The sequence below is a fragment of the Penicillium cosmopolitanum genome (assembly GCF_028827165.1).
Source record: "Penicillium cosmopolitanum strain IBT 29677 chromosome Unknown utg000009l:1.0-9042332.0:1.0-9050551.0, whole genome shotgun sequence".
NCBI classification, from domain to species: domain Eukaryota; kingdom Fungi; phylum Ascomycota; class Eurotiomycetes; order Eurotiales; family Aspergillaceae; genus Penicillium; species Penicillium cosmopolitanum.
In genome coordinates this window covers 7,119,783-7,143,311 of record NW_026622679.1, presented here as the reverse complement: position 1 = coordinate 7,143,311, position 23,529 = coordinate 7,119,783, and the positions used below count along the sequence as shown (strand labels likewise).

The 23,529-nt window shown below is 49.8% G+C and overlaps 10 protein-coding genes across 10 annotated transcripts; 6 read left to right on the top strand and 4 right to left on the bottom strand.

The window, feature by feature from the left end:
* Positions 1 to 540: 540 nt before the first annotated feature.
* On the top strand, positions 541 to 825 carry N7509_010753 (mitochondrial 54S ribosomal protein uL30m; the record flags this gene model as incomplete). Its single annotated transcript, XM_056635390.1, has 1 exon — positions 541 to 825. The coding sequence occupies one exon, from the start codon at positions 541 to 543 to the stop codon at positions 823 to 825; it is 285 nt and encodes a 94-aa protein (XP_056486010.1).
* Positions 826 to 1,299: 474 nt separating this feature from the next.
* N7509_010752 (sphinganine-1-phosphate aldolase DPL1) lies at positions 1,300 to 3,224 on the bottom strand (the record flags this gene model as incomplete). Its single annotated transcript, XM_056635389.1, has 4 exons — positions 1,300 to 2,311; positions 2,371 to 2,504; positions 2,569 to 3,046; positions 3,130 to 3,224. 4 exons carry the CDS (start codon positions 3,222 to 3,224, stop codon positions 1,300 to 1,302), a joined length of 1,719 nt encoding a protein of 572 aa, XP_056486009.1.
* Positions 3,225 to 5,837: 2,613 nt separating this feature from the next.
* Positions 5,838 to 7,487, bottom strand: hcsA (homocitrate synthase; the record flags this gene model as incomplete). Its single annotated transcript, XM_056635388.1, has 4 exons — positions 5,838 to 6,804; positions 6,875 to 7,023; positions 7,111 to 7,337; positions 7,421 to 7,487. The coding sequence occupies 4 exons, from the start codon at positions 7,485 to 7,487 to the stop codon at positions 5,838 to 5,840; spliced, it is 1,410 nt and encodes a 469-aa protein (XP_056486008.1).
* A 1,638-nt stretch (positions 7,488 to 9,125) lies between these two features.
* N7509_010750 (uncharacterized protein) lies at positions 9,126 to 10,087 on the bottom strand (the record flags this gene model as incomplete). The annotated part of the gene is made up of 2 exons (XM_056635387.1): positions 9,126 to 9,195; positions 9,285 to 10,087. 2 exons carry the CDS (start codon positions 10,085 to 10,087, stop codon positions 9,126 to 9,128), a joined length of 873 nt encoding a protein of 290 aa, XP_056486007.1.
* Positions 10,088 to 11,668: 1,581 nt separating this feature from the next.
* On the bottom strand, positions 11,669 to 13,435 carry N7509_010749 (cytochrome P450; the record flags this gene model as incomplete). The annotated part of the gene is made up of 9 exons (XM_056635386.1): positions 11,669 to 11,833; positions 11,888 to 11,995; positions 12,053 to 12,373; positions 12,423 to 12,514; positions 12,575 to 12,689; positions 12,763 to 12,824; positions 12,874 to 13,002; positions 13,071 to 13,139; positions 13,186 to 13,435. 9 exons carry the CDS (start codon positions 13,433 to 13,435, stop codon positions 11,669 to 11,671), a joined length of 1,311 nt encoding a protein of 436 aa, XP_056486006.1.
* Positions 13,436 to 14,379: 944 nt separating this feature from the next.
* On the top strand, positions 14,380 to 14,670 carry N7509_010748 (uncharacterized protein; the record flags this gene model as incomplete). Its single annotated transcript, XM_056635385.1, has 1 exon — positions 14,380 to 14,670. One exon carries the CDS (start codon positions 14,380 to 14,382, stop codon positions 14,668 to 14,670), a length of 291 nt encoding a protein of 96 aa, XP_056486005.1.
* Positions 14,671 to 15,215: 545 nt separating this feature from the next.
* N7509_010747 (aminoacyl-tRNA hydrolase PTH2) lies at positions 15,216 to 15,920 on the top strand (the record flags this gene model as incomplete). Its single annotated transcript, XM_056635384.1, has 2 exons — positions 15,216 to 15,525; positions 15,616 to 15,920. 2 exons carry the CDS (start codon positions 15,216 to 15,218, stop codon positions 15,918 to 15,920), a joined length of 615 nt encoding a protein of 204 aa, XP_056486004.1.
* A 1,310-nt stretch (positions 15,921 to 17,230) lies between these two features.
* Positions 17,231 to 19,234, top strand: N7509_010746 (U4/U6-U5 snRNP complex subunit SNU66; the record flags this gene model as incomplete). Its single annotated transcript, XM_056635383.1, has 1 exon — positions 17,231 to 19,234. The coding sequence occupies one exon, from the start codon at positions 17,231 to 17,233 to the stop codon at positions 19,232 to 19,234; it is 2,004 nt and encodes a 667-aa protein (XP_056486003.1).
* A 1,150-nt stretch (positions 19,235 to 20,384) lies between these two features.
* On the top strand, positions 20,385 to 21,912 carry N7509_010745 (uncharacterized protein; the record flags this gene model as incomplete). The annotated part of the gene is made up of 4 exons (XM_056635382.1): positions 20,385 to 20,498; positions 20,581 to 20,659; positions 20,755 to 21,395; positions 21,463 to 21,912. The coding sequence occupies 4 exons, from the start codon at positions 20,385 to 20,387 to the stop codon at positions 21,910 to 21,912; spliced, it is 1,284 nt and encodes a 427-aa protein (XP_056486002.1).
* A 1,123-nt stretch (positions 21,913 to 23,035) lies between these two features.
* Positions 23,036 to 23,476, top strand: N7509_010744 (uncharacterized protein; the record flags this gene model as incomplete). The annotated part of the gene is made up of 2 exons (XM_056635381.1): positions 23,036 to 23,192; positions 23,271 to 23,476. 2 exons carry the CDS (start codon positions 23,036 to 23,038, stop codon positions 23,474 to 23,476), a joined length of 363 nt encoding a protein of 120 aa, XP_056486001.1.
* Positions 23,477 to 23,529: the final 53 nt, after the last annotated feature.

Genomic DNA, 23,529 nt, shown 5'->3' with positions numbered 1-23,529 from the left:
TAGCGGCGAAGGGCGGACGGTTGTGGTTGTATTCGCGATCGGATTCGGTCTTTCAAAACGCTTCGAGCTGTTGGGAATCAGTCGGCCTTGCAGCACCAGTTACTGACAGTGCGCTCAAAAAGGGTTGTCAAGGAGTAAGTGTTCAATGGGGGGAATGGCGGGTTCCCCATGCATTTCCGTCCCACTCGCGCCCCAAAGTAGCTGCGGAGCTGCCAGCCCACGGCAGAAATGCAGTTCCACGTGATACACCGCCCTAGGTTTTGCGGCCCGCGCATCTGCGGATCTCGCGATTGTCAACGACAGACCACTTGCATCCTCGCTCTCTGGGTAGACTCATACCACAAGATTGGGTCCTTAACCAGTCAATTACTCCTCATTTGAACACCTTTCTGCCGCCCATCGGCCCTTTTCGAAGCAGAGATCAATTGCAGTTCTCCGCGAAACCTTTCGAACATCCGACACATTCAACAGCACTCCTCGGACGCATTTCCCGCATACCAACTTCCTCCTATTCGTCATTTCCCTCAAAATACCTTCAAAATGAGCTTCTTCCGTGTCACCCTTCTCCGTTCCGCTATCGGTCTTCCTCGCCGCTCAACAGATGTCCTCAAGGCTCTTGGCTTGAAAAAGCGAATGGCCACCGTCTTCCACGCCGTCTCTCCGTCTGTGGCAGGTCAGATTATGAAAGTTAAGGAGCTTGTTTCTGTGGAGGAAGTCGATCGCCGCCTGACGAAGCAGGAAGTGCATCTGCAGCGCAAGCCCGATCCTGGCTACTACGTTGAGAAGAGGGCTGAGCAGGAACGAAGCGAAATCAATGGACAGTAAGATGGGACGCATCTCGATTCAACCAAGCATGATGTTTCGATAATCATGGCTGCAATTGATATTTCATTTTTTCCCTCTGCCATTGCTGATGTGATTTGGATACCTGGACCACGAGGGAGGTGGTCTTTTTCTTCTGTTCTATTACCTTTTTTTTTCTGTCGAACTTTTGCATGGAGCGGGCTTTTTTCATGTCATGTACTCTACGTCCACTTATCTCGCTGACTGTACTATACCGGACACTATTTCAATATACTCAGAAGAAACAAAATATGTGCAATTTGAATTATGGATAAGTGATAAAAAGTGCCGGCCGGTTTCGCGTGCACTGGGAAGGCTTCCTAAAAATACCGCAAACGCCGCTGTGCCAACAAGTGCAAGCCATTTTTTGCTAACAAGGGGGCTTGAAAGCAAGGAACTCAAGGCCAGGAGCGAGGAATCGTTGATGATATACAGTAGACGAGTCCTTAAACGTGCTTATGCTTTATAGAGAGTGTCGAGGAAGCCCTCGGCCAGACGGCTGACAATGCTCTTGTCAGGGATGCTACCGGCAACACCGTAGAGAGCAGAGGTATCACCCCGCTTCAGGATATAGCTCTTGCCTTGACGACGGCGCTCTTCGGCCTTCTCAAGCTCCTTATCAATGACAGTGACCAAATCAGTGGTCAGTGTATCAACGGCCTTGGCAGTAGGAATGGTGAAGGCACAATGCAAAGCCGCGGGGGACTGGAGCGCATTGAGGTGCCAGCCCTTGGAAGAAAGGTCGTCGGCAATATCATAGATGTCGATGGCTCCGTTCTTGCTTCGGAAGGCGACAACACTGACCATGGGGTTTCCTACGACCTCCATATGAAGCGAAATCACGGGGTGCTCACGCACGGCGGACTCAAACTTGCGAGCGGCATTGATAATCTCAGTGCAGCTGTTGATATAGCCGGCCTCACCAACGTTCATCAGACTGGCCCAGCAACCTGCGATCAAGGCACCGGGACGAGATCCAGCCACGGAGGGAGAGGCGTAGACACCACCAGACCAATCCGGGTAAATGAAGTATTGGTAGCTGCGGTAGGCCTTGCTGCGATAGAGCAGGACCGAGTTACCCTTGGGGGCGAATCCATATTTATGAGTGTCAACGCTGATGCTAGTCACGCCAGGTTGACGGAAGTCGAAACCGCCTTCTTCCTCATAGGGAGAGGGGAAGCCGGCCTTCTTGAGAAGTGCGACAACGAAAGACCCCAGGCAACAATCAACATGAAGGGGAATTTTGTATTTGGTAGCAAGGCGAGACAGGGAAGGAATATCATCGACAATGCCGTGAGGGAAGTTGGGAGCCGATCCGACAAGAAGAACAGTGTTGGGGTTGATCAGACGACGGACTGCGTTGACATCGACCTTAAACTCAGGTTCAGGGCAGGGGACACGGTGCAGTTTGATCTTGAAATAATCGCAGGCCTTGATGAAAGCAGCGTGTGCCGTATCGGGAATGATCCTATGGCGAATGAGCAACTGCGCGTTTACATTCAACCCAAAGACAAAATCGAGACTCACATTTCGGGCTCGGTCACACCTCGCTCATAAAAGGCCTTTTGCCGGGCTCCCAGACAGGCCATGATAATAGACTCAGTACCGCCACTGGTGGTGACACCGGCACCATCAGTAGGTCCATAGAATAAGTTGAGAACCTGCAAACAACATTAGTTGGTCCGTTCGGCTGATATTAAAACTTCCAACGGATAAAAGGCGTACCATCGCAACGACTTCGGCTTCCATCTTTCGGACTCCCGGGAAGACATCCGGATGGATCGGGTTTGCGACACCAAACTGGCCAAAAGCCTCGGCTTGAAGCTTCAGTAGGTCCTCGCCACCATGATACACCGCACCGCTGACACGGCCATCCTCCCAGCGTGTGTGTTCAAGACCGGACAACTTGTTGAGCTCCTCCCGGATCTTATCTGCCGACCAGCCTTCCGAGGGGAGAGTCAGGTAGCGGTTCACGTCTGGTCCCCTCTGCACGAGCTTAGACTCGAGGTTGGTGATGGCAGTGGACACCTGTTTGTCGACCTGGCCGCGCACGCCGGGGGTGCGGAGGAAGATGGAGTAGCAGAACAGACGGATGGCGACGTAGACATTGCGGATACTTCCGAAGAGGCCGTAGCCGCGGAGCGAGTAGAAGGTTTTGCGCGTATATCGAAAGAGGAATAGAATGAAGACGATATTTCGTAGGCTGTTTGATTCCAGATAATGTCAGATCCAGACCAAAGATAATGTTCGGCCGCGGGGAATGAAGGTACGTTCGAGGCCACTTACAGGTCCAGGTTCACTGCGGACAGATGGGCACTGGACGCCCGGCCATAGCCCAGCAGCTTATTCTGCAAAGCGACTGGAAGTGCCGCGGAACTCATTGTATCCCTAACGATAAGAAGAGAGACAATAAGAATATGTTGGAGAGGGACCTGGGGGGAAGCGGAGAGCGGAGAGCGGAACAGGATGTTAAGTAAGGTCCGTCCCCGTCCCGTCGTGGCGCAACGTCCTGCCGAGGTTCTACCACATGACGAGCACTAACAAGTTAACAGGTTAGTAGTACTTTCGGTGTCTCACTATAACTATAGTACCGGGACCCTGATTAAGGTGACTTCGGTTAGATTTGATTCCCTTATTTTTCTCCCCTTGCAAGAAGATCTTCGCTTTCAATTGTTACAAATAAGTATCTAGTATGATATCATAGCCAGCCAAGTAACATAAGTGATATCGTATCTCAGCGCCTAAATATCCCAATTCCCCTAGAGTCGGTGGCCGATTTTAATGGCACTAATTGACATATGTAATAGGTGGTATTACAGCAAAAAACACCTACATATAGTAAGTTTGACTACTTTTTATCTAGTACCTATTGCCCAGGTGTACAAGCACGCGGGTCGCAGCCTGGAGGGTACTAGGTACTTCAATATACAGTCAACTCTCACTTATTGCACACCCTCCTATCCAAGGAAAATCATGTGCAATAAGCGGGAGGTGCAATAAGTGAGAGGATGACATAATCAATAAATTAGCTAGCCCTTAGCCCCATTGCCTATTTAGGCTTCCATCCCATATCCTCTAGGGTCACCTGACGTATATGGTCTGATGTGCTCTTTTCCTTGCTTCCAACCCATAGTAATATATCCTGTAGATGACCCATTATATCAGAATTAGACAGAATCTCTGGTGGAGGCCCATTTTCTTCAATATCTTGTGCTTCCGAGCTCTCTATATCAATATATATATCTTGCCCATCAGTCTCATCTTCATATATAATATCTTCCTCTTGTTGTAACGACAAGAGATATTCTAGTCTTATCTTTCTTCTTTCCAGCAATTTTTCCATGGGAAAGACCCCCATTTGGCATCTGCCTCCAGAATAGGCCAGTTTCATCCATATTATATATCTCAGATGGTTCATATTGATCGCATATCGTACGAATTTCTTCCATATGATTGTGTACAGAAGATGGGACTGAAGCAGCTTCTCCATGGAAAGTATGATATCGAAGATTATGCCGGTTTTTGAAGCGCGTAAGCCAACCCTCTGAGAAAGCAGGTTTTTGTTGATCTCGATATTCAGGGATCTGAGACCAAAGCTCGTTTGCTTTGATCTGGATCAAAGGACCAGTGATGGGAAACCCTGATTCAATATGCTTATTCACCCAATTCGAAAGCTTCTGGTCTAGAATAGGCCAGAAAGATGAAGAAAATCGTGAATTTGCCTTAGTAAGCCCTATATCAAGATAATCATATTGAGATGATAGAATTCTTGAGACCGTTGTACGATTAATCTTATGTTTAAATTGGGACAAAAACCAATCTACACACGCGGATTGGGTTGGTCTAGGGCTCGAATTAGACCAGAAGGCACGTAATGCCTGCTTTTGGGCATCTGATATGCCTAATCGAGCACGCTTTGCTGGTGGTAGAGCAGCTTGTGTAGCTGGTCTGACAGTTGGAAGAGGTGGAAGATCGGAGATTTCAGGCATTCTGATTGGTCGACATGACTGACTAAGCGCATGACTCAGCAAATATGGGATGAAAATTGTGTGCAAAGGGTGAGTGTGCTAAAAGTGGGAGTTTTGTATGTAAAATCAAGAAAAAGTGGGCCCATCCAAGCGAATTGTGTGCTATAAGCGGGAGTGTGCTAAGAGCGGGTGTGCAATAAGTGAGAGTTGACTGTACTAGTAGTAGTATATATTAGGAAATTGCTAGTGCTAGTCACTCATACAACATTTTATTCAAGTTTTCTCTGTAAATTTGTATTTTTCCAAATTCAGTCGAAAGCGTGATCTCCATTTTGCTGGACTTGAAATCGAGCGCGCGCCTGGACTCAATGGATTTTATGGGCGGGCACACTAGTACTATCTCCTCCATAGTATATTTCGCCTATGCAAGCACAAAGGCATTGTCATGCTCTCTTCCATGAAGTAAAATCCATGTTTGCTCCCCCTCATTTCAAAAGCGTGATTCAAGTTTGATGGCGTCCATCCCCCCCCGCCCCTCACGCAGTGAAGGATTCACATTGGCCTGAGCCTCTTCTTCAAGATACCCGACTAGAGTATCCGCATCGTTCTTCCACCAGATACATCTACATCTAGATTTTAACGAACAAAGTAATAAAACAACTTATAAATTGCCATAGAGGCTGCTGCGCTTATGTACAAGATGGAGAGGAACTCTCCTCAAACACCACCCTCATCAATTCTTTTTCGGGTCCCAGCAGAATCCAAAGGAAAACACTTTTTATCGAAACCAGCAGAAAAAGAAAGTTTTGTTTAAAAAAAAAAAAAGAACATATAAAAGAAAATCCCCAAACATAAATCACATCAAATCGTCGCATCCAAATTTGAAAAGGAAAATCCCACGCGCAAAAAAAGAAAGTGGCAAACGGTCCCGGGAAAGGAGGTATAAAGATCCCCAGTTCCGAGTCCCCCCATGCTCAAAAAACAGTCATATGCAAATGATTCTTCTCAACATTTGTGAGAAGGAGTTTAGTTGACGGGGAGACCGGCAGCCTGGGCCTCGACAAGCTCCTTCTCCTTGGCAGCGAACGCGGCCTGCTCCTCGGGCGACAAGTCCATGAGGGGCTTGTCCTCGCCAGACTTGAGGTTACGGTGGTAAGCGCGGATGATCGAGTCGGCGTCATCGACGGCGATGGGACGAATATCAGCCAGAGCCTTGATCTTGGCAGTGCACTCCTTGCACTGGGCGTCGGTGAGGTCGATCTTGAGCTGTTGGGCACGCGACTTGATGGCGTTCCAGCCGGTCAGACGCGAGGCGAAGTGCACGTAGCGGGTCATGCCGAAGTCGGCGGGGTTGATGATCTCGTAGGTGCTGGGGTTGTTCAGGATAGCCTTGGCGTGGATACCGGCCTTGTGGGTGAAGGCGCAGAATCCGGTGATGTAGTTGTTGAAGGGGATGTTGACCTCGACGGCCTCGGCGACCAGGTCCTCGATATCCTTGAGCTTCTCCAGCTTGTACTTGCTCTTGACGTACTCGGGGTCGGCGACCATCATGCGGGCCATCAGGCCACCAAGAGGGGTGATACCGTTGCGCTCACCGATACCGAGAACGGAGGTATCGATGTGGGTGGCACCGGCCTCAAGGGCACAGTAGGCGTTGGCGATGGCGCAGCCAGTGTCGTTGTGGAAGTGGGTCTCAATATCGCAGCCCACGACACCGCGCAGAACACGGACAAGCTCGTAGACTTGGCGGGGGGAGGCACAGCCGACGGTGTCGGCGATACCAACACGCTGGACACCGACCTTGTCGACGGCGGAGTAGATGGAGAGAAGGTCAACCAGGTCGGAACGGAAGGAGTCCTCGCTGGAGAAACGGATCTCAATGCCCTTGGACTTGACGAATTCGATAACTTCAATGGCGGCGTTCTTAATGTAGGTCATGTCCTTGCCGTGAGAGTGCTCACGGAGGTAGGACGAGGTACCAATGACGACATCACTGTTACCAAGTCAGCATAAGTCGAATTCCTGCGTGAATATGTTTTGAGTGGAATTTTTAGGTAACTCACACTCCGTCGACACCGGTCTCAACGGCAACACGGGCATCGTCCATGTGGCAGCGAATGTGAGTGAGGATCTTAGCCTTCAGGCCGAGCTTGCAGATGGCCTCGCAATCGGCACGGGACTGCTCCGAGGCACAGGGGAGGGTAAGCTCGATCTATCCAAGCCGTGCTGGGTTAGTCTCGCCGTTTTCTTTCAAGATTGGACATCCTCTGCATATTTTCTCTGCAGATCCATGACTCACGTAGTCAACACCGAAGTCGTCAAGAGCCTTGGCGATCTCAATCTTCTTCTCAGTGTCAAAGAAGGCATTGGCAAACTGCTCGCCCTCACGGAGGGTGCTCTCAATAATCTGGAAGCGGGAGACATTGCTCAGGAAGTCGGTCACGCCGACGTTGTGGCCGTAGGGATTGCGGGTGGCGGGGTGGGGATTTTGGCGAGTCTCAATGCCGACGAAACCGGGGTGGTCGCCTGTAGTACAACTGTTAGAATTCCGAGTTCTTGAGTAGATATTGAATAACTAGGTTAATCTTCGGCAAGTTCACGAGACATACCATTGGCATCGGCACCATTTGCGACGGCGGGGGCGCCATTGGCCTCGTGGTCAGCGCCAGGGCACATTGTGGATGGATATGGAGAGGTGGGGTGGAGGGGTTTGGAGGGGAAAAAGATGCGAAAGGGTTATTATTCACGAAGGGACGGATGTGAAAGAGGGGAACCCAAGAAAAAGCAGGAGGGAATATTTATGATGGAGATGTGAAGGAGAGAATAAGAGTCATAGTAGGCAGTGGGGTCATTCAGTGCGTAGTAATCACGATTAGTCCTCGTCTCGCAGGCGGCAAATGGAGGGAAAAAAAAAAAAAATCGCGGGTTGCCCAGCAGTCCCAGTCACCCAGTCACAGTTCACCAATAATCAGTGGGGGAATTTACTGGGTCCCCACTCTGATGCTTTCTGCTTTCTGCTTTCTGCTTTCTACCTTTTTGCTCGCCGGCTTCGCTTTCATGACTCAATTGGATCTGCATTACTCGCACGCCCTTGACTCCTCTTGTACTGTACATTGTACTCCATTCCATTCCTGGTGCCTTTGCCTTTGGCTTTTTCACATGGATACATAGTCTTTGCACTATTTTTGCCTCCTCGTTTATTGTTGCTGGTGCTCATCTCTGCCTCTCTGCATTCCAATTGATCTGCTGGCGGGGAACCGACATCGGCCTGGCGGGGTTGGACTTGCCTGGAATTTCTCATAGTTATTCACTCCATCACTCAATATCTCCTGGTCTATGGTACATGGTACATGTCCATCTAGCCACTCTGTAGTTAGGGTACCTGACGTACCCCAGTTAGGGCTTATCTTGAGTTCTCTAGCATATCCCATGGTCCTATGCCCCCCTCTAGGAGCTCGACTCCTCTACGTCATACGTAGTGGTCAACCCCAAATTTGGTCTTACTATGACCATGCCATGAATTAAAGACAAAACCACAATCCAAAGATTGGCTGTGCTCCATTATGGAGCTTAATTGCTCTTTGTCTCTCTATCTTCACAGGTCAAGGCTGGATTTCGGAGGTGCCCGCATGTGAAGTAATGCCCAAGTACTCGTACTGTACTTGATTAGTGCGAGGTTTGCCACATGACAAAGCAGTGTCGATCTAGACTGGAAATCGAGATTGATCGGTCTGGATCAATTGGATCAATTGGATCAAAGAATTCGACACTGTACATACAGTACGTATGGATACAGATACAGGTAATAGCACGAATGAAATTTGTGAAATACAGCATGACCCAATCGAGCATTAATTAATTCAACCCTTCTTTGTCTACATAAACCAGTATTGCCGCTGCAGATCAGCCAACCATTACTACGAGTATACCCCAGGTACAAAATACTATTAGTACTAGTATATATACCCCAGGACCTACAATTTGGTCTGTACCCGACAGAATAACAGCCGGACAATTCCTGGCCGTACCCTACCCTACCATAGAACCAAGGTGAGAACGCCGCGTCTAATCCGAAACCAGCCTAGCCAGGGGCACGCTACATAATCACACGATTCAAGTTCAAGTTGTCAAAAATGTCACCCATCCAATTAAAAAAAGCTAATAGTTCTTGAAACGCCATCAATATGGTGCCCGCATTGAACTCAACCAGGTATCTTCTGGAAGCCATGCCAGGCCAACCTAACTGCATCTGTTCCCGTCAAATAGCCGGCCGCTCACTATGTACAACCATACCCAAAGTCGAACAAAATCTCTCTAGTTTGCGCTGCCAGCGGGAGCAGCAGCAGGAGCGCGGTTAGCGCCAACGTTGCCCATGCGACGGCCCCTAAATCAGATTTCGTATTAGTATCGACGTGGAAGGGTAAGATGAGGAGAGGAGTTCCGCGGCGGATACGCCACCAAGGTGGAACTTACATAAAGGTACGGCTGAAGAAGCTGATACCGATCATGAACATCCAGCTGGGGATGGCACCGATGCCGTAGATGAAGTAACCAAAGGGCAGGGTGAGGTTGTACTTGGCGACCCAGCCGTCGGTGGGGTGGAAAGCACCCTCGTAGGCGGGAACATCCAGGAAGGTCTTCTTGGAGTGGATCTCGTAAATCTCCTGGGGAGTGACGGTGGTGGTGTTCATGTAGAGAACGTGCAGGGGCGAAGGGAGGCGCTCCTGGTCGGCGGCCTGGGCCTGGGGAACCTGGTAGTAGTAGACGGAGGGGGCACCGGAGGACCAGGCGGCGCAGAGAACGCGCTCCTGCTCGCAGTCCAGCAGACCGAGGTTGGGGGCGGTAGGATCGGCAGAGAAGAGAAGGACGGATTCCTGGATGGATGGATTAGCAAGGGAGTCCGAGTCCGAGTCCGAGTCCGAGTGCTCAAATGGTGGTGCAGGGAGAGTCGCGACGCGATGGGTGCTTACCTTGAAGGCCTTCTCGGCGCGATCACAGCGACCGAAGCAGGTCTTATTACCACCAGTGATGAAGATGAACCAGTCCTCCTCCTGGGTGCCGGGGGTCAGGATGGACTCCCAGTTCTGAAGGGTCACCGGAGTGACACTCTTCTCAGAGACTGTCTCGGCCAACTTCTCGATGGGGGCAGCGGGGACGGCGGTTGGCACGTAGGCCTTGGCCTTGTTGAACCATCCTTGAACACGGTCGGCCAGGGGGACCTGCTCCTGTGCCAGGGCGACGGCAGGGAGGAGGGCGACGAGCGAAGTGAAACGCATCTTGATGGCTGTGACGCGTGTTAGTGACAGTGACAGTGGCAGTGGCAGTGGCAGTGGCAGTGGCGGGTAAGCGGGAGGGGAAGGTGGAGCGAGATCAAGGGGATGATAGAGATAGAAGAATGATACGGACCTTAATGGTAGATTCAATGCAGCGGCACCCGAGGGATAAGGAGAGAAGGAAAAGGAAGCTGGAGATTGGCAAAGGCAAAGGCAAATGGCATTGGCAGCTCCACGCGGATCAGGCCAGCTTGCGACTGTCGCCCGGACCAATCACATCTCTCCCGTTGGCACGCGGGGGGAATCCACTTTGTACCTTAGGCATTATCTATGGAGTACGAGTAACTAGTATACTTTGTAGTATACTTTAGAGAATGATCTTGATTTCTTGAAACTGCATACTATTACTGACCACGGTAAACCTCAGGGCAAACTGCCATGGCCCTAACTTTGCTGGGTCCCCCACTCTTTCTTTCTTTCCCTCCTCTCATCAGAGTTTGTAGGGAGGAGGAGCAAACATAAGCGGGTGGTGGAAATTCCATATCGACTGAAATCGTCTGTCAAGGTGTCTCTTTGACATCTTGGGCGTCGATAATCGGGTCCATATTGCGGCGCCCCGACCTGGAAATCCCCTCTGTGGTATGAATGGAATGGCTGGGGACGAGGAAAATCTATGATGAAGCCCATAGTGTCTAACGCCGGCGTGGGCGGTGCTTGTGAACGGGTTGAAGGATCTGGAGTAACTGATGCTCGTTGCTGATATCCCTCGAGCTCGAAGGAGCTATCGATGCAACGGCCTTTGTACTTGGCGATCACTATCCCGAGTACGACAATGGCAAAGCAGACCATCATTGCCGAGATAACAGCCCGTGCAAGTGTTTTGTCGTCCGGCATGTCTGTTTGACGCTTGCCTGTTCTTTCTATGTCAGTGTATTGGTTTCATCTTCTCCCAGGGCTAGTGGTAGACGCTTCAATCACTTGCCTTGATGAGTGATTGTGGTTCCTACGATGAAGTTTCGATCGATCGATCCTTGATCAACAAAGTTCCAGGACATTAATGTGCTCGGTGAAACTGGAATAAAAGGCATCTCAGATGGTGTTGTTGTAGATCTCTGGATGAGCACGGCTGCAATTTATGCTTTCTGTCCACGAAGGTGCTCGTCCAGTGTGTGGTTAGGGTGGACAGCTCCCAGTGGATTTGTGGTGGTTGTGGTTATGAAAAGTAGACGGGTGGATGGCAGAGAAGACAAGCCAAGACAAACTGTTTGCTTTGGAAAAAAAGAGAAAATTCAAAGAGAATTTCTATGTCTGAATTTAATCGAATTCATTCCCTTAACACAATTCGATCCCTTAAATCGGAGTGGAAAATTTGTCTGCGACTATTCTCACTTTGATGAAATCCTTTGACCTTCTTGCAAGACAATCTGCCCAATCCAACTCCTTTCCAGGTGCTGGGTAATTCAACTCCATATCGAACCGACTGAAGAAAAGTGCCATTGTGACGTAAATTTCCAAGTACGCCAGGCTGCAATGAATCGCTGTATCAGCCATCTACTTCCTCAAACCGTGCAACACACAGGAAACCTACTTCATTCCAATGCAGCTCCTCTTCCCTTTGCTGAAAGCAACGTTATATCTCTCAAGCTCGACGCTGTTTTCAGCTAGCCACCGGTCTGGACTGAAGATATCTGGATCGGGAAATATCGTCGAATTATGGTGCATCGAGTAGATCGTGCTCGACACAACGGTCTACATTTTGCCATTAGCGCAGAGAATTTTTGGAGTAGCTGAAGTGACATACACCCCGGGAAGAAAGGTCTCCTTGTATTCTACCCCTCCAGCTGGGACCGTCCGAGGAAGTCGTCCTGGGATAACAGCGCTCAACCGCAGTCCCTCTTTTATTACTGCAGTCTGTCACAAATGTCAGTTTGCACGAGACTACTAGAAATCTCTCCTCAATAGACGTACCAAATAGGGTAAATCTCGGACCGCCTTCCAATCGTAACCTTCTTGAATCGAAATATTGGCATTTCGTAGCTCGTGTTGTAAGCGGCTGTGAATTTCGCGGGAAGATAGAACCTTGTGGAAAGTATACATCAACATCGTAGATGTCGTATCCACGCCCGCAAATACAAACGTATTGGCTTGGTCAATTAGCCAATCGCGATCTGCTGTGCCGATATTTTGGTTGGGCGAAGGGTTCAGAGCATCCATGATCGTCGTTTTGCGATCTTCCACGCTGGAATTCCTGCTGTTTCTCAAAGTCTCATCGACCCACTCTCCGCTTTGCTATAATTCAAATTTAGCGCGATCATTAAGATGGTGGTGAGCCTCCTACATTTTTGAAGTATGTCAGTCCCGGAAGCAGAATCTTGAGCAACCACTTCGGTAGTCTATTCAGGTATTCCGCAAGATACGGAATATGCACAGCTGAAAATAAAAGATATCAATCAATTGTGGTGCCGGAATCTGTGACATATCAAAACTTACTGAACCAAAGCCCCTCCAAGCACATGTCAAGAACATTGAAAAGTTGTGATGCATCCTCGGGCCGTTTGACGAAACCAGGAGCGAACCCAAAGCATAAATTGCAGATGATATCGGTCTAATCAAAAGGAATTTAGTCAGGACCCATTGATGATTGACACAGTGATGCGCAGAGCTCATTGATTAAGTACCGATATAGTCCGAATTGTATGGAACAGATTGATCTCTTCGCCTCTTTGAGAGTGGGCTGCAACTTGATCGGAAGCATGCTTAGTGGTAGAATAGGCCTTCTCCACCATTACCCCCCCAGTCTCGCGGTGCGACGATGGCACTTGCTTTGCTCCGCATAGCTCGGGCGGATTTAGTGTCAGCGCTCAAAATTGAATGCGGAACCCCTAGCTTAGAATAGAAATCCGGATCTTTATCAAATCCTGGACCGACGTTATAGATCCTATTTTATCTTTAGTTTTTGCAGCGAGATAGCACATATTTTCAAAACTCAACTTGAAGTAGAAGTCGGGGTCCTTGATGTGAACATGGTTTGGTGAAATGCGAATAATATCAGTATCTAGAAAATTAGTCACTAAGCCTTGTGGTCACGAAAGCGTACTCACTATGCTCCTGATGAAGTTTGTCAATAGCTCGAGCAGTGTCCCCATCTCGAAAAACATCTTGCCATATCTGCCACAGACTAGAGACTGCTGCTAACCGTGGCCCGGGGACCGACGCAAAGGGGTGAAACCACCATCGCCATGTCAAAGCTTGCAGTAATCGAGCGATCAAAACAGTTCCCGTAGCATAGAACAGCAAACTAGGTGAAAGGGTGATGGAATCCAAAGTCTTGCCAAGATACCCGGCGAACATGTTGCTCGACGAATGGAGTGTTCACAATTTCGAGGCACAGGGTCTAATGGTAAAATTCTCTGTGTGGCTACTATTTAACCCAATCGAAAATGCGCACGTTCCTTGCGTTCTCAGCCCGCGCATTTGCAGAATGCTGACTAGTGGCCTGCAGGTAAATATGGATCATATCACGATCGTGCATGAGCGTCCCGCGCGGTATGGGCACCTCTCCACATCGGCCTCATCAGCTCCACCTTGACGGTGTTGTGAGCATGAAATGAGGAAAAGATCTGATCTTAAAAAAATGACACTTTTGCCCTAGAAGAAATAGAATTTTCGATTGAACCTTATATTAGCTCTCGGTCCACGAGAATATCGGAGTCTTTCAAGGTTGTTTGTCGTTATCCAAGGCCACGTTAGTTATCTGTGGTTGCTTAGCATAAACGCCATGCGACCGGAGCACCATACTAGCCAAATTATACGGAGATTAGCATACGAGTAATCATGGATTTAGCGAACCATCACAAACTGATTTTTGGGGGGCTGAGGGTCCATTTTATGTGTATATTTAGCAAACTTCTTGATCTCTATTGGACTCGGAATAGCATAGTTCCGACGGAGAAGGAGTATCTGAGTATGATTGATGCGAGTATGTTTCTACCACTTGTGTTTCACGCTTATCTTTGACTTCCCTCTTGCTAAGTTGCTGCTTTTAGAAACATCGGCGTTGTTTCGTCTTGCCACCCGTCTGAGTCGAGTCGAAGCTACCACGAACAAGTAAAATGGCCCTCGTACGATAAAATCTGCGTTAATTAGACTAACGACGCCGAAGACACCTTGAACTTGAAAATCATTCTACTTTAGTCGGACGATATTTCCAAATCCGCGAAGACTACCAGAATCTGACGTCGTCGGAGGCAAGTAGATTGTACCGTTCCTCGTGATCAGAAATTCATGCTAATAATATGCAGTACATTGATAGTAAAGGCTTCTGTGAAGATCTGGACGAAGGAAAATATTCTCTGCTCCTAATCCATTCTTTGCAGAAAGGAGACCCCTTGATACAGAGTATCCTCCAGCAGCGGAAAATCAGCGGAAGCTTAACGATGGAAATGAAACAAATTATTCTCCAGCGGTTGAAGATCAATGGAAGCCTGGACTACACACTGTCTGTCATCAACGAGCTTTATAGATTGATCAAGGAGGAGCTTGAAGCCTTGGAACGAGAGACGAAAACGAAGAACTGGATCTTGTAGCGGGTGCTGCACCAGCTGAAGGTTTGATCTCGAATGTTGAAAAAAGGGCATTTTATTTTGAGTGGAGTAGAAAAAGTACGTCTGGCATTACTTCCAAAGTTCAACCATTTCAAATTGCGGGATACTAGTACTAGTCCTAGAAGTACCTAGTACCTACTAGTACTAGGTAGTTCAAGTTGGCAAAGTTGAAGTTTGAATGGATACACCTAGGCACCTAGTAGTACTGGTACACCTAGTGTTACTTGGGTGTATATATTGCGGAGGCACCAAGTCATTTTCTGCTCGCGCCCAAATCAAATAAGCAAAAGCTTGAGATTAGACTATTTAATTTAAGGATGACCCAAAATAGCCAGTTTGGTTGGTACCTAGATGTTTTGTTCTCAAAAATTCCGAGGTAGTAGTTAAATAGTCGCCGGATTCATGGTATTGAACTTGAAGGCGGCCGAGTCACGTTGAAGTTCAACACACCTCACCTCACCTTCACCTTCGCCTCTCACCTTTGACCAACTTCAACCTTCCTCCTCCCCTTCCACCTAGGCAACAAAATGGCTGCTCCCGTGCCTTTTGATCGCGTTCCACCAACGACAACCGCCTACGTGATCGCGACCGGTATCATCGCCGGCGTCGTTGGATATTTCATTGGCCAAGGCGCCTCGCTCGGCCTGTTCCACGAGAAAAAAAGTTGGCCTAACAGCTACGACGTTAAGGTGCACCGCGACTCCTCGGACGAGGAGGAAGAATCAGAGGATGATAGCGAAGATGAAGGTAATGGCGAAGAACTGGCGCAGTTCAAGGATAACGCCGAGGAGGTGAAGATGGTGCTGGTCATTCGGACAGACCTGGGCATGACCAAGGGTACGTGAGAATTGGCCGACTCTACCACGGAGAATTGCTGCAACGAGTCAATGAGATCATCGTGCTAACCTCTCTTTTAATTCTTTCCAGGCAAGATGGCTGCGCAAGCCTCCCACGCCTCCCTTTCCTGCTACAAATATTCCAAAGAGCACCAGCCCGAGTCCCCAATCCTGTCGCGTTGGGAACGCGGTGGCCAAGCGAAGATCGCGCTACAAATCAAGGGAGAGGAGGAGCTACTGCTGCTACAGGCGCAGGCTATGAGTTTGGGACTCTGCGCGCGTGTGATCCAGGATGCTGGTCGCACGCAGATTGCTGCTGGTAGCCGGACGGTGCTGGGTATCCTGGGACCGAAGAGTGTCGTGGACGACGTGACCGGCCACTTGAAGCTTCTGTGAATACAAAATGTACTGCTGTGATATACATCAGAGGCTATGGTTGCTATATTTCATGGTATCCCTGCCTGATAGAAAATAATGATCATGATGTCGATGACAATCAATGGGACGCACACACGTAGCTGATTATGCCAGACCTTATTTATATGTTTTACAGCCGTACATAGCTCTTCAACAGGAGCATTGGCCAAGAGAGGCAATGGACATTTGCATTTGCACTGGCACCATGCCCCAGGTGATTTCTATGGAAGAGTTTGCGCTGGGAAGCCAGAAAGTTCTTCGGCTAAGTAGTACTATGCAAGATGTCCAGCTACTCGGGGAATTGTTTTATCGGCGTCCTGGCATATCGCGGACTATTATGTGCGCTCTAGATGGGCTGGACTTGTCATTATGCGTCCTTGATAGGCGACTTTCACTCGCGCCTCGAGGGACGACTTTGCGTTCTCAATGGACGCTTCTTGTTTTGCACTCTTGATAGGCGGACTTTGTCTTACGCTCTGCATAGGCGGACTTTGTCTACGCTCTGAACAGGCGGACTTATTGGTTTGCGCCCAGCAGGGACGGCTTTGCATTCTCAATAGACGCTTCTTGCCTTGCGCTCTCTCGATAGGCGACTTTGGGTTGCGCTCCAAACGGGCGACTTTGGTTGCGTCCACATCATGACGGCTTCTGGTTTGCACCCTGGAAGGATGACTTCGCGTTCATAGACGCTTTGTATCATGCGCTCCATATGGGCGACTTTGGCTGGCTCTGTTAGGAGCACAGTGGATATTTTCATTCCTACCAAAGAATTCTATATAAAGGGGGATGTTGGCAAGTCATGGTTTTTCCCTAACCTCACTAGCCAATGGCCAATCGGCAAAGGGACATGAAATATGACGCCGTCTACCTCCAGGCTCTCAGGCCGAGCTCACCAAGGCGGGAGCTCAAGACCCGAGGGTGACCCGGCGTAGAACATTAATCTGGGACCTGTCGACAGGACACCGTTAAGTGCCATACACATAAAAAAGTATGGCTCCGAAATCGTCGAACTGCCCAGCGCTCGACCGAAACACAGAGGTGAACGGGAGTGCTGGACACAGATCCGCTTGAAGAAGAAGAAGAAGAAAAGGAAGAAGCGGCGGCTTCGTTCGCTTTTTAACCGCCCGAAGATTTTGTGCCGCTAGCCGCTTACGGTTAGTTCCATCAAATCACGTGTTACCGCGTATCAAGGCCGGGCTGGAATCTCCAGAATCTCCATTGAAGAGTCTCGCCGCCAGATCTTCTTGGATCTCGCCCGTCACCTTACCTTTCCTCTACCTTCTCTCACCATGGCGGACGCTCTCTCGATCGAACAGAACAACAAAATCCGAGTGGCACTCGGCCTTGCTCCACTCCCCGTCCCCGGCGCCGGTCCATCCTTCAAGGAAGACGATAGCGATAGCGACAGCGGTTCCGAATCCGAAGAAGAGCCCGCGAGCACAGTTGAAACCCGACAAGCACAAGGTTATGACAATTGGAAGAAGCTCCAGGATGATGCCGAAGCGAAAAAGAAGCGAGAGGCGCGGAGTGCTGCCATCAAAAAGGCTCGTGATGCGGCTCAGCGAAATTTACAGCTCGAGGGTACCACCCTTGGAGAGGCTGATGGAGAACTCGACACCAAGTCTTGGTTGATGCAATCGAAGAAGCGCACCAAGAAGATCGAGAAAGAGCGCGCGCGCAAGCTCGCCGAAGAGCTGGAGGAGCGGGAACGCGCTGCTGCGGTCGAGTACACAGCTGCAGATCTTGCCGGTGTCAAGGTTGGACATGCTGTCAACGATTTTGAAGGTGGCGAAGACCATATCCTGACTCTGAAGGATGCTGCTGTGGACGACGATGAGGAGGGCGACGAGCTCCAGGATGTCAACTTGGTCGATAAGGAAAAGACCCAAGAAAGACTGGAACTGAAGAAGAACAAGCCCGTTTACGACCCTACCGCCGAAAACCAGGGTATCCTATCACACTACGATGAAGAGATCGAAGGGAAAAAACGCAAAAGGTTTACACTCGATGCCAAGGGTTCAACCGAGGAGGAAAGAGAGGCCAAGCGACAAGAGGTTTCTGAACGACTGAAGAAGGGCGCCATTACTCTCGACCTCGAACCCGAAGTCCCGACATCGGATTATATGGATATCAGCGAAGTTAAGATTAAGAAGCCGAAAAAGAAGAAGAGCAAGACTACGAAACAAAGAGCCGTGATCGACGATGAAGACTTGTTTGGCGGAGCTACACCAACAGGCGATTCATCTATGGATATCGACTCTACGAATGGAGCATCGGCTCCTGCTCCACGAAAGGTGATCGACCAGAACGTTTCTTTTGTGGATGACGATGATTTGCAAGCCTCTCTCGCGGCCACACGACGCGCCGCATTCAAGAAACGCAAGAAGATGCGCCCCGAAGATATCGCCCGACAGCTTCGTGAGGAAGAATCTCAAACTCCCATGGAGGTGGAGACCCCAGAGGAAGCTGGCGACGAGCCAGGTCTTGTTATTGACGAAACCTCGGAATTCGTCTCCAATCTTCACAAATCCACCATTCCCGAGCGGGAAGAGCGACGAGCAGAGCCCTCGATCGAAAAGCCTGCCGAGGAGCCTGAGGCAGAAACTGAAGATGTGGATATGGAGCGGTCATACAACGATGTTGAGGATGACGAGGATCTTGCAGCACGCCTCCAGCGCGAGAAATCCCAGGAGAATAAGCAAGAGCTCACTGGCACTGGTTTAGAAGAAGAAGCTACACTAGACCAGGGTCTAGGATCTACATTGTCCATGCTACGACAACGAGGCCTGGTCAAGGAAACAGACAGTGGATCTAGCAATGCCCTGACCCGCGACCGACAACGTTTCCTCGCAGACAAGGCCAATCGCGAGGTCGATGCCGATCGCCGCGCCAGAACACAACGTGAGCGTGACCGTGCTTCCGGCAAGTTGGACCGTATGTCTGCGCGCGAGCGTGAAGAATACGCCCGTTACGAGAACAAGCAACGCGACCAACAGGAGGCGCGTGAAATGGCCCAAGTCTTCAACCGGGAGTACAAGCCCGATGTGCAATTGAAATACGTGGACGAGCACGGGCGATCAATGAACCAAAAGGAGGCATTCAAGCACCTCAGTCACCAGTTCCACGGCAAGGGCAGCGGCAAGATGAAGACGGAGAAGCGATTGAAGAAGATCGAGGAGGAAAAGAAGCGCGAGGCGATGAGTGCACTAGACAGCAGTCAACATACCGGCATGAACAATGCGATGGAGGAGACGGCGCGTAAGAAGCGCCAGGCTGGAGTGCGACTAGGATGAGGTGGAGCCAATTGGTCAGGACAGAGATTATTTTGTGTTGACGTACATAGAGCCGCGAGCTATCACTGCTACGTACCTCGCTGCCATGGGGTAGGTCAGTAGTATAAGTCAGATCGCGCTACGATATCCCCTTAATGGAATTGGAAACCCTTCAAGTTCAACGAAAGAACCCGAACGTTTACTAGGTACTAGCTGTATTCGTCATGTCCTCCCGAGTCTCCCGATCGACCCGATGAACCCGAAGGGCTTACTTAGGGTGTCTCCGCGTTGCTACGTAATAGAATTTTCTCCAGGCCACTCCAGATTGTCTCCGCGTGTGGGGATGCGCGGGTATTTAGGGTTAATTGAAACGAAAGCTCTTTTTTTTTTTTTTTTTTTTTTGGGGGTCTACGGGAGTATTCGTATGTATTCTCTCTGCTTTTGCTTTTGCTATGATCATTGCTTTTTTTCACCTCCCTTTTTCAATTTAACCGAGACTGCGCCCGACTCGGTGAGTAGACCATACTATTTATTCCTACTGAATGGGATGGCATGACCGGGGTTTCGCTTTACCCCAACTGCGTGAGGGGAAAAGGCGCGCCCGGTGGAGAATCGGCCAGATCAGCTCACCGGGGCAGGCCCTCCCGAGTCGCGCAATGTCGGAGGTGAGTGCAGTGCAGTGGGTGGAGGTTCTACTAGTAGTTGTACGAGTATAGTGCCGTTATGCCAGACTGTATGTAAACATAAACAACTTGATCTAGGACATAGATACAGATAGATCAACATACAGGTAGTCCTATGTATAATACTATACAAGGTATTAAAGGTATTCCTCGTAGTAATAGTTGACAGGTATTTCCTGTTTACATCAAAGCACAGACAAGATCCCCCTTGTTGTGGTCGCTGATCTCTCCGGAGGCTACCTGCTGTGCAGTAGTACTCGGGATGTACCGGGTACCTGTCATCCGGTGTAATTCCCCACACAAATCCAGGTACTCAATACCTACACACCTGGGCACAAGTATCACATGAGTCAAGCCAGTCAAGCCCCATTCGCAGCATCTCCGACTTTCGTCCTTTTCTTCCCCGACTTTCTCCTCCCCCCTACTTTTTGGGATTTCCCTTCTCTGATTCCATTCCATCACTCTTTCCATCCTCATCATCACACACAATGCTCTCCACTCTGCGTGTCGCCAGCCGCTCGGCTGCTGCCCGCGAAGCTAACTTCGTCGTTCTCGGTGCCAGACAAGCCTCGGCCTGGTCCAAGGTTCCCCAGGGCCCTCCGGTAAGCTTGGAATTGGATTTCCGATGTCTAGAAAATGCCATTGCCATCTCCAATGCTGACTTGACCTCTTCGAAATAAATAGGATGCCATCCTAGGTATCACTGAGGCCTTCAAGGCCGACTCTTTCAAGGAGAAGATCAACCTGGGTGTGGGTGCTTACCGTATGTCATAACCCTCCTCGCGAGAGTCCAAACAAAGCTCTATTTCATCCAATTCTTGATTGCGATCAATTGCTAACTGTCTTGCCTCGATTTAGGTGACGACAAGGGCAAGCCCTACGTTCTCCCCTCCGTCCGCGCCGCCGAGGACAAGGTCGTCGCCTCGCGCAGTGACAAGGAGTATGCTGGCATCACCGGTATCCCTGCCTTCACCAACGCCGCTGCCGAGCTGGCCTATGGTACCGGCTCCGCCGTCATCAAGGATGATCGCCTCGTCATCACCCAGACCATCTCCGGAACCGGTGCTCTCCGCATTGGCGGTGCGTTCCTCGAGCGCTTCTACCCTGGCGCGAAGAAGGTCTACCTGCCCAACCCTAGCTGGGCCAACCACAACGCCGTATTCAAGGACTCCGGCCTCGAGGTCGAGAAGTACCGATACTACAACAAGGACACCATTGGTCTGGACTTCGAGGGCCTCATCGAGGACATCAAGGCCGCCCCCGAGGGCAGCATCATTCTGCTGCACGCCTGTGCTCACAACCCCACCGGTGTTGACCCCACCCAGGCCCAATGGCGCCAGATCAGCGATGTCATGAAGTCGAAGGGCCACTTCGCTTTCTTCGACATGGCCTACCAAGGCTTTGCCAGCGGTAACGCTGACCAGGATGCCTTTGCCCCCCGCCACTTCGTTGCTGAGGGCCACAACATCGCTCTGTGCCAGAGTTTCGCTAAGAACATGGTACGTCTGATCCCGGGCCATGAATCCAGCAAGTCAAACTGAGTTGGCCATACTAACAATCGAATAGGGTCTCTATGGTGAGCGTGTCGGAGCCTTCTCCCTCGTCTGCGAGAACGCCGAGGAGAAGAAGCGCGTCGAGTCTCAGATCAAGATTCTCATCCGCCCCTTCTACTCCAACCCTCCTATCCACGGTGCCCGTGTCGCCTCTGCCATCATGAACGACCCTTCTCTGAATGAGCAGTGGCTCGGTGAGGTCAAGGGCATGGCCGACCGCATCATTGAGATGCGTTCGCTCCTCCGCACCAACCTCGAGAAGCTCGGCAGCAAGCACGACTGGTCCCACATCACCAGCCAGATCGGCATGTTCGCCTTCACCGGTCTGAAGCCCGAGCAGATGGATGCTCTCGCCAAGGAGCACTCCGTCTACGCTACCAAGGACGGCCGTATCTCCGTTGCTGGTATCACCACCGGCAACGTGCAGCGTCTGGCCGAGTCCATCTTCAAGGTTACCGGTTAAATGGGTCGACTTTGAGAATGGAAATCAAACGTTGAACGAGGTAAACGGTGGAATTGGATACGAACAAAACGGAATTGGAATTGGAATCGAATTGAATTGAATCGAATCGGGCACCAAAGAGCATGCGCCTTTGATCGCGCGGCTCTTGGGTTTTCGCGGCCCTTGTACTGATATCTAATGTCTCTGTGTTTCATATTAGCATGGCTTGGCTTTGTCCATCTCAACGGAGATTTTGGATTCATCACATCTTTTCTTTTTCTTCTGTAGACGATTTGGTAAATGTAGACGATTCACATACTGAGTTGGCTCTTTTTAGAGCCTGAGGCTGGCGAGGAACGACATGGCGGAGTTAACCCTAGTCCCATGTGCCGACTGCCAGGTCGTCCACTCACAAATAACCCATTGAACGACCACCAGGAGAACTCCGAAATGACTCACTATGTTGTAATATTATCATTTAGGCACACTGGTCACCAGAACGACCTCACCCGGCACCGATCGCAATACCAGCCTCAAACGGTAAGGTTTGCTCCATGCAGCATGTTCAGCTCGGCCAGCCTTTCTCACATCAGATGGATCGGACAACGTCTCATCCTACAAGACGCATATGCTTGAAATGTTCTTTTACTCCAAAAATGTTATCAGGATCGAACAGTTTAGCTTTTTGAAAGATATTGAGCAACGCATTATGTCGTTTCTATAATCCAATTGGTGCTCTCTGTTCCAAGGTTCATGATTCACGTCCAGAGCAGACGCACTGAAATCTAGTTAAATATGGACACTGTCCAGTGCCCCTTTCTCATAGTTCTAAGGTTCTCGCCCTACCAGAATTATTCAAGCCCGTCGATTTCGGCTGTTTCGCGAGGTATCACATTGGTGCGTTTCAAAAATGGCTTTATCGTTTGGAAAGCTTGGAAAGTATTTTAGACGAAACAGAGGCTTCGGATGGAAGATTGGGATGCATGACCCAAAAATGCGAGAAAGAGACGTCTAGCTTGTTAAATGGGGGGCTTATCCTTCTTCTCCATCGTCTTCTGCTCCATGCTTCAATTTCCGTTCCGCTCTCCTAGTTGCCGACTCCATAGAGAATGACGGCTTACCAAAGGCCTCGACAACGGGTTTTATGTTCAGCTGGGTCTCTACGAAAAACGGAATACTCACCAACAAAGACGCGGTGGCTCATGTTAGCCCCTTCGACTACGAGAAAGGCCTACAGATGGAAAATACGTATGAATATTTGGGACGGACCAAGTTCGTGAACGACAAGATTCAGGTGCTTAGTGAGTTCCACTGGCAGTTCTCTTCTAGGGTTGGGTGTCCTAAGAGGTGTCCCCAATACTTACTTATTACTCATATAGTGAGCCAGTTCGGTCAAAAGTACAACATTGTACTCGACAGCTGTCAGATGGTTACTTGCAAAGTAGCAGAAGCAATCATTCGCGGGGTGAAGGGAAAGGAAGCCGGTACATCTGAGGAGGCGGCATACGAGCGAGAAGCATTTCAGGAAAATTTGAGGATTCAGACACAGATGGCAGTGCTTGGAATGTCAGCTCTGGGAATTTGAACCACAAGGTCATTGCACGACCGGGAAACTCGATTCTAAGGCAGAATTACTAG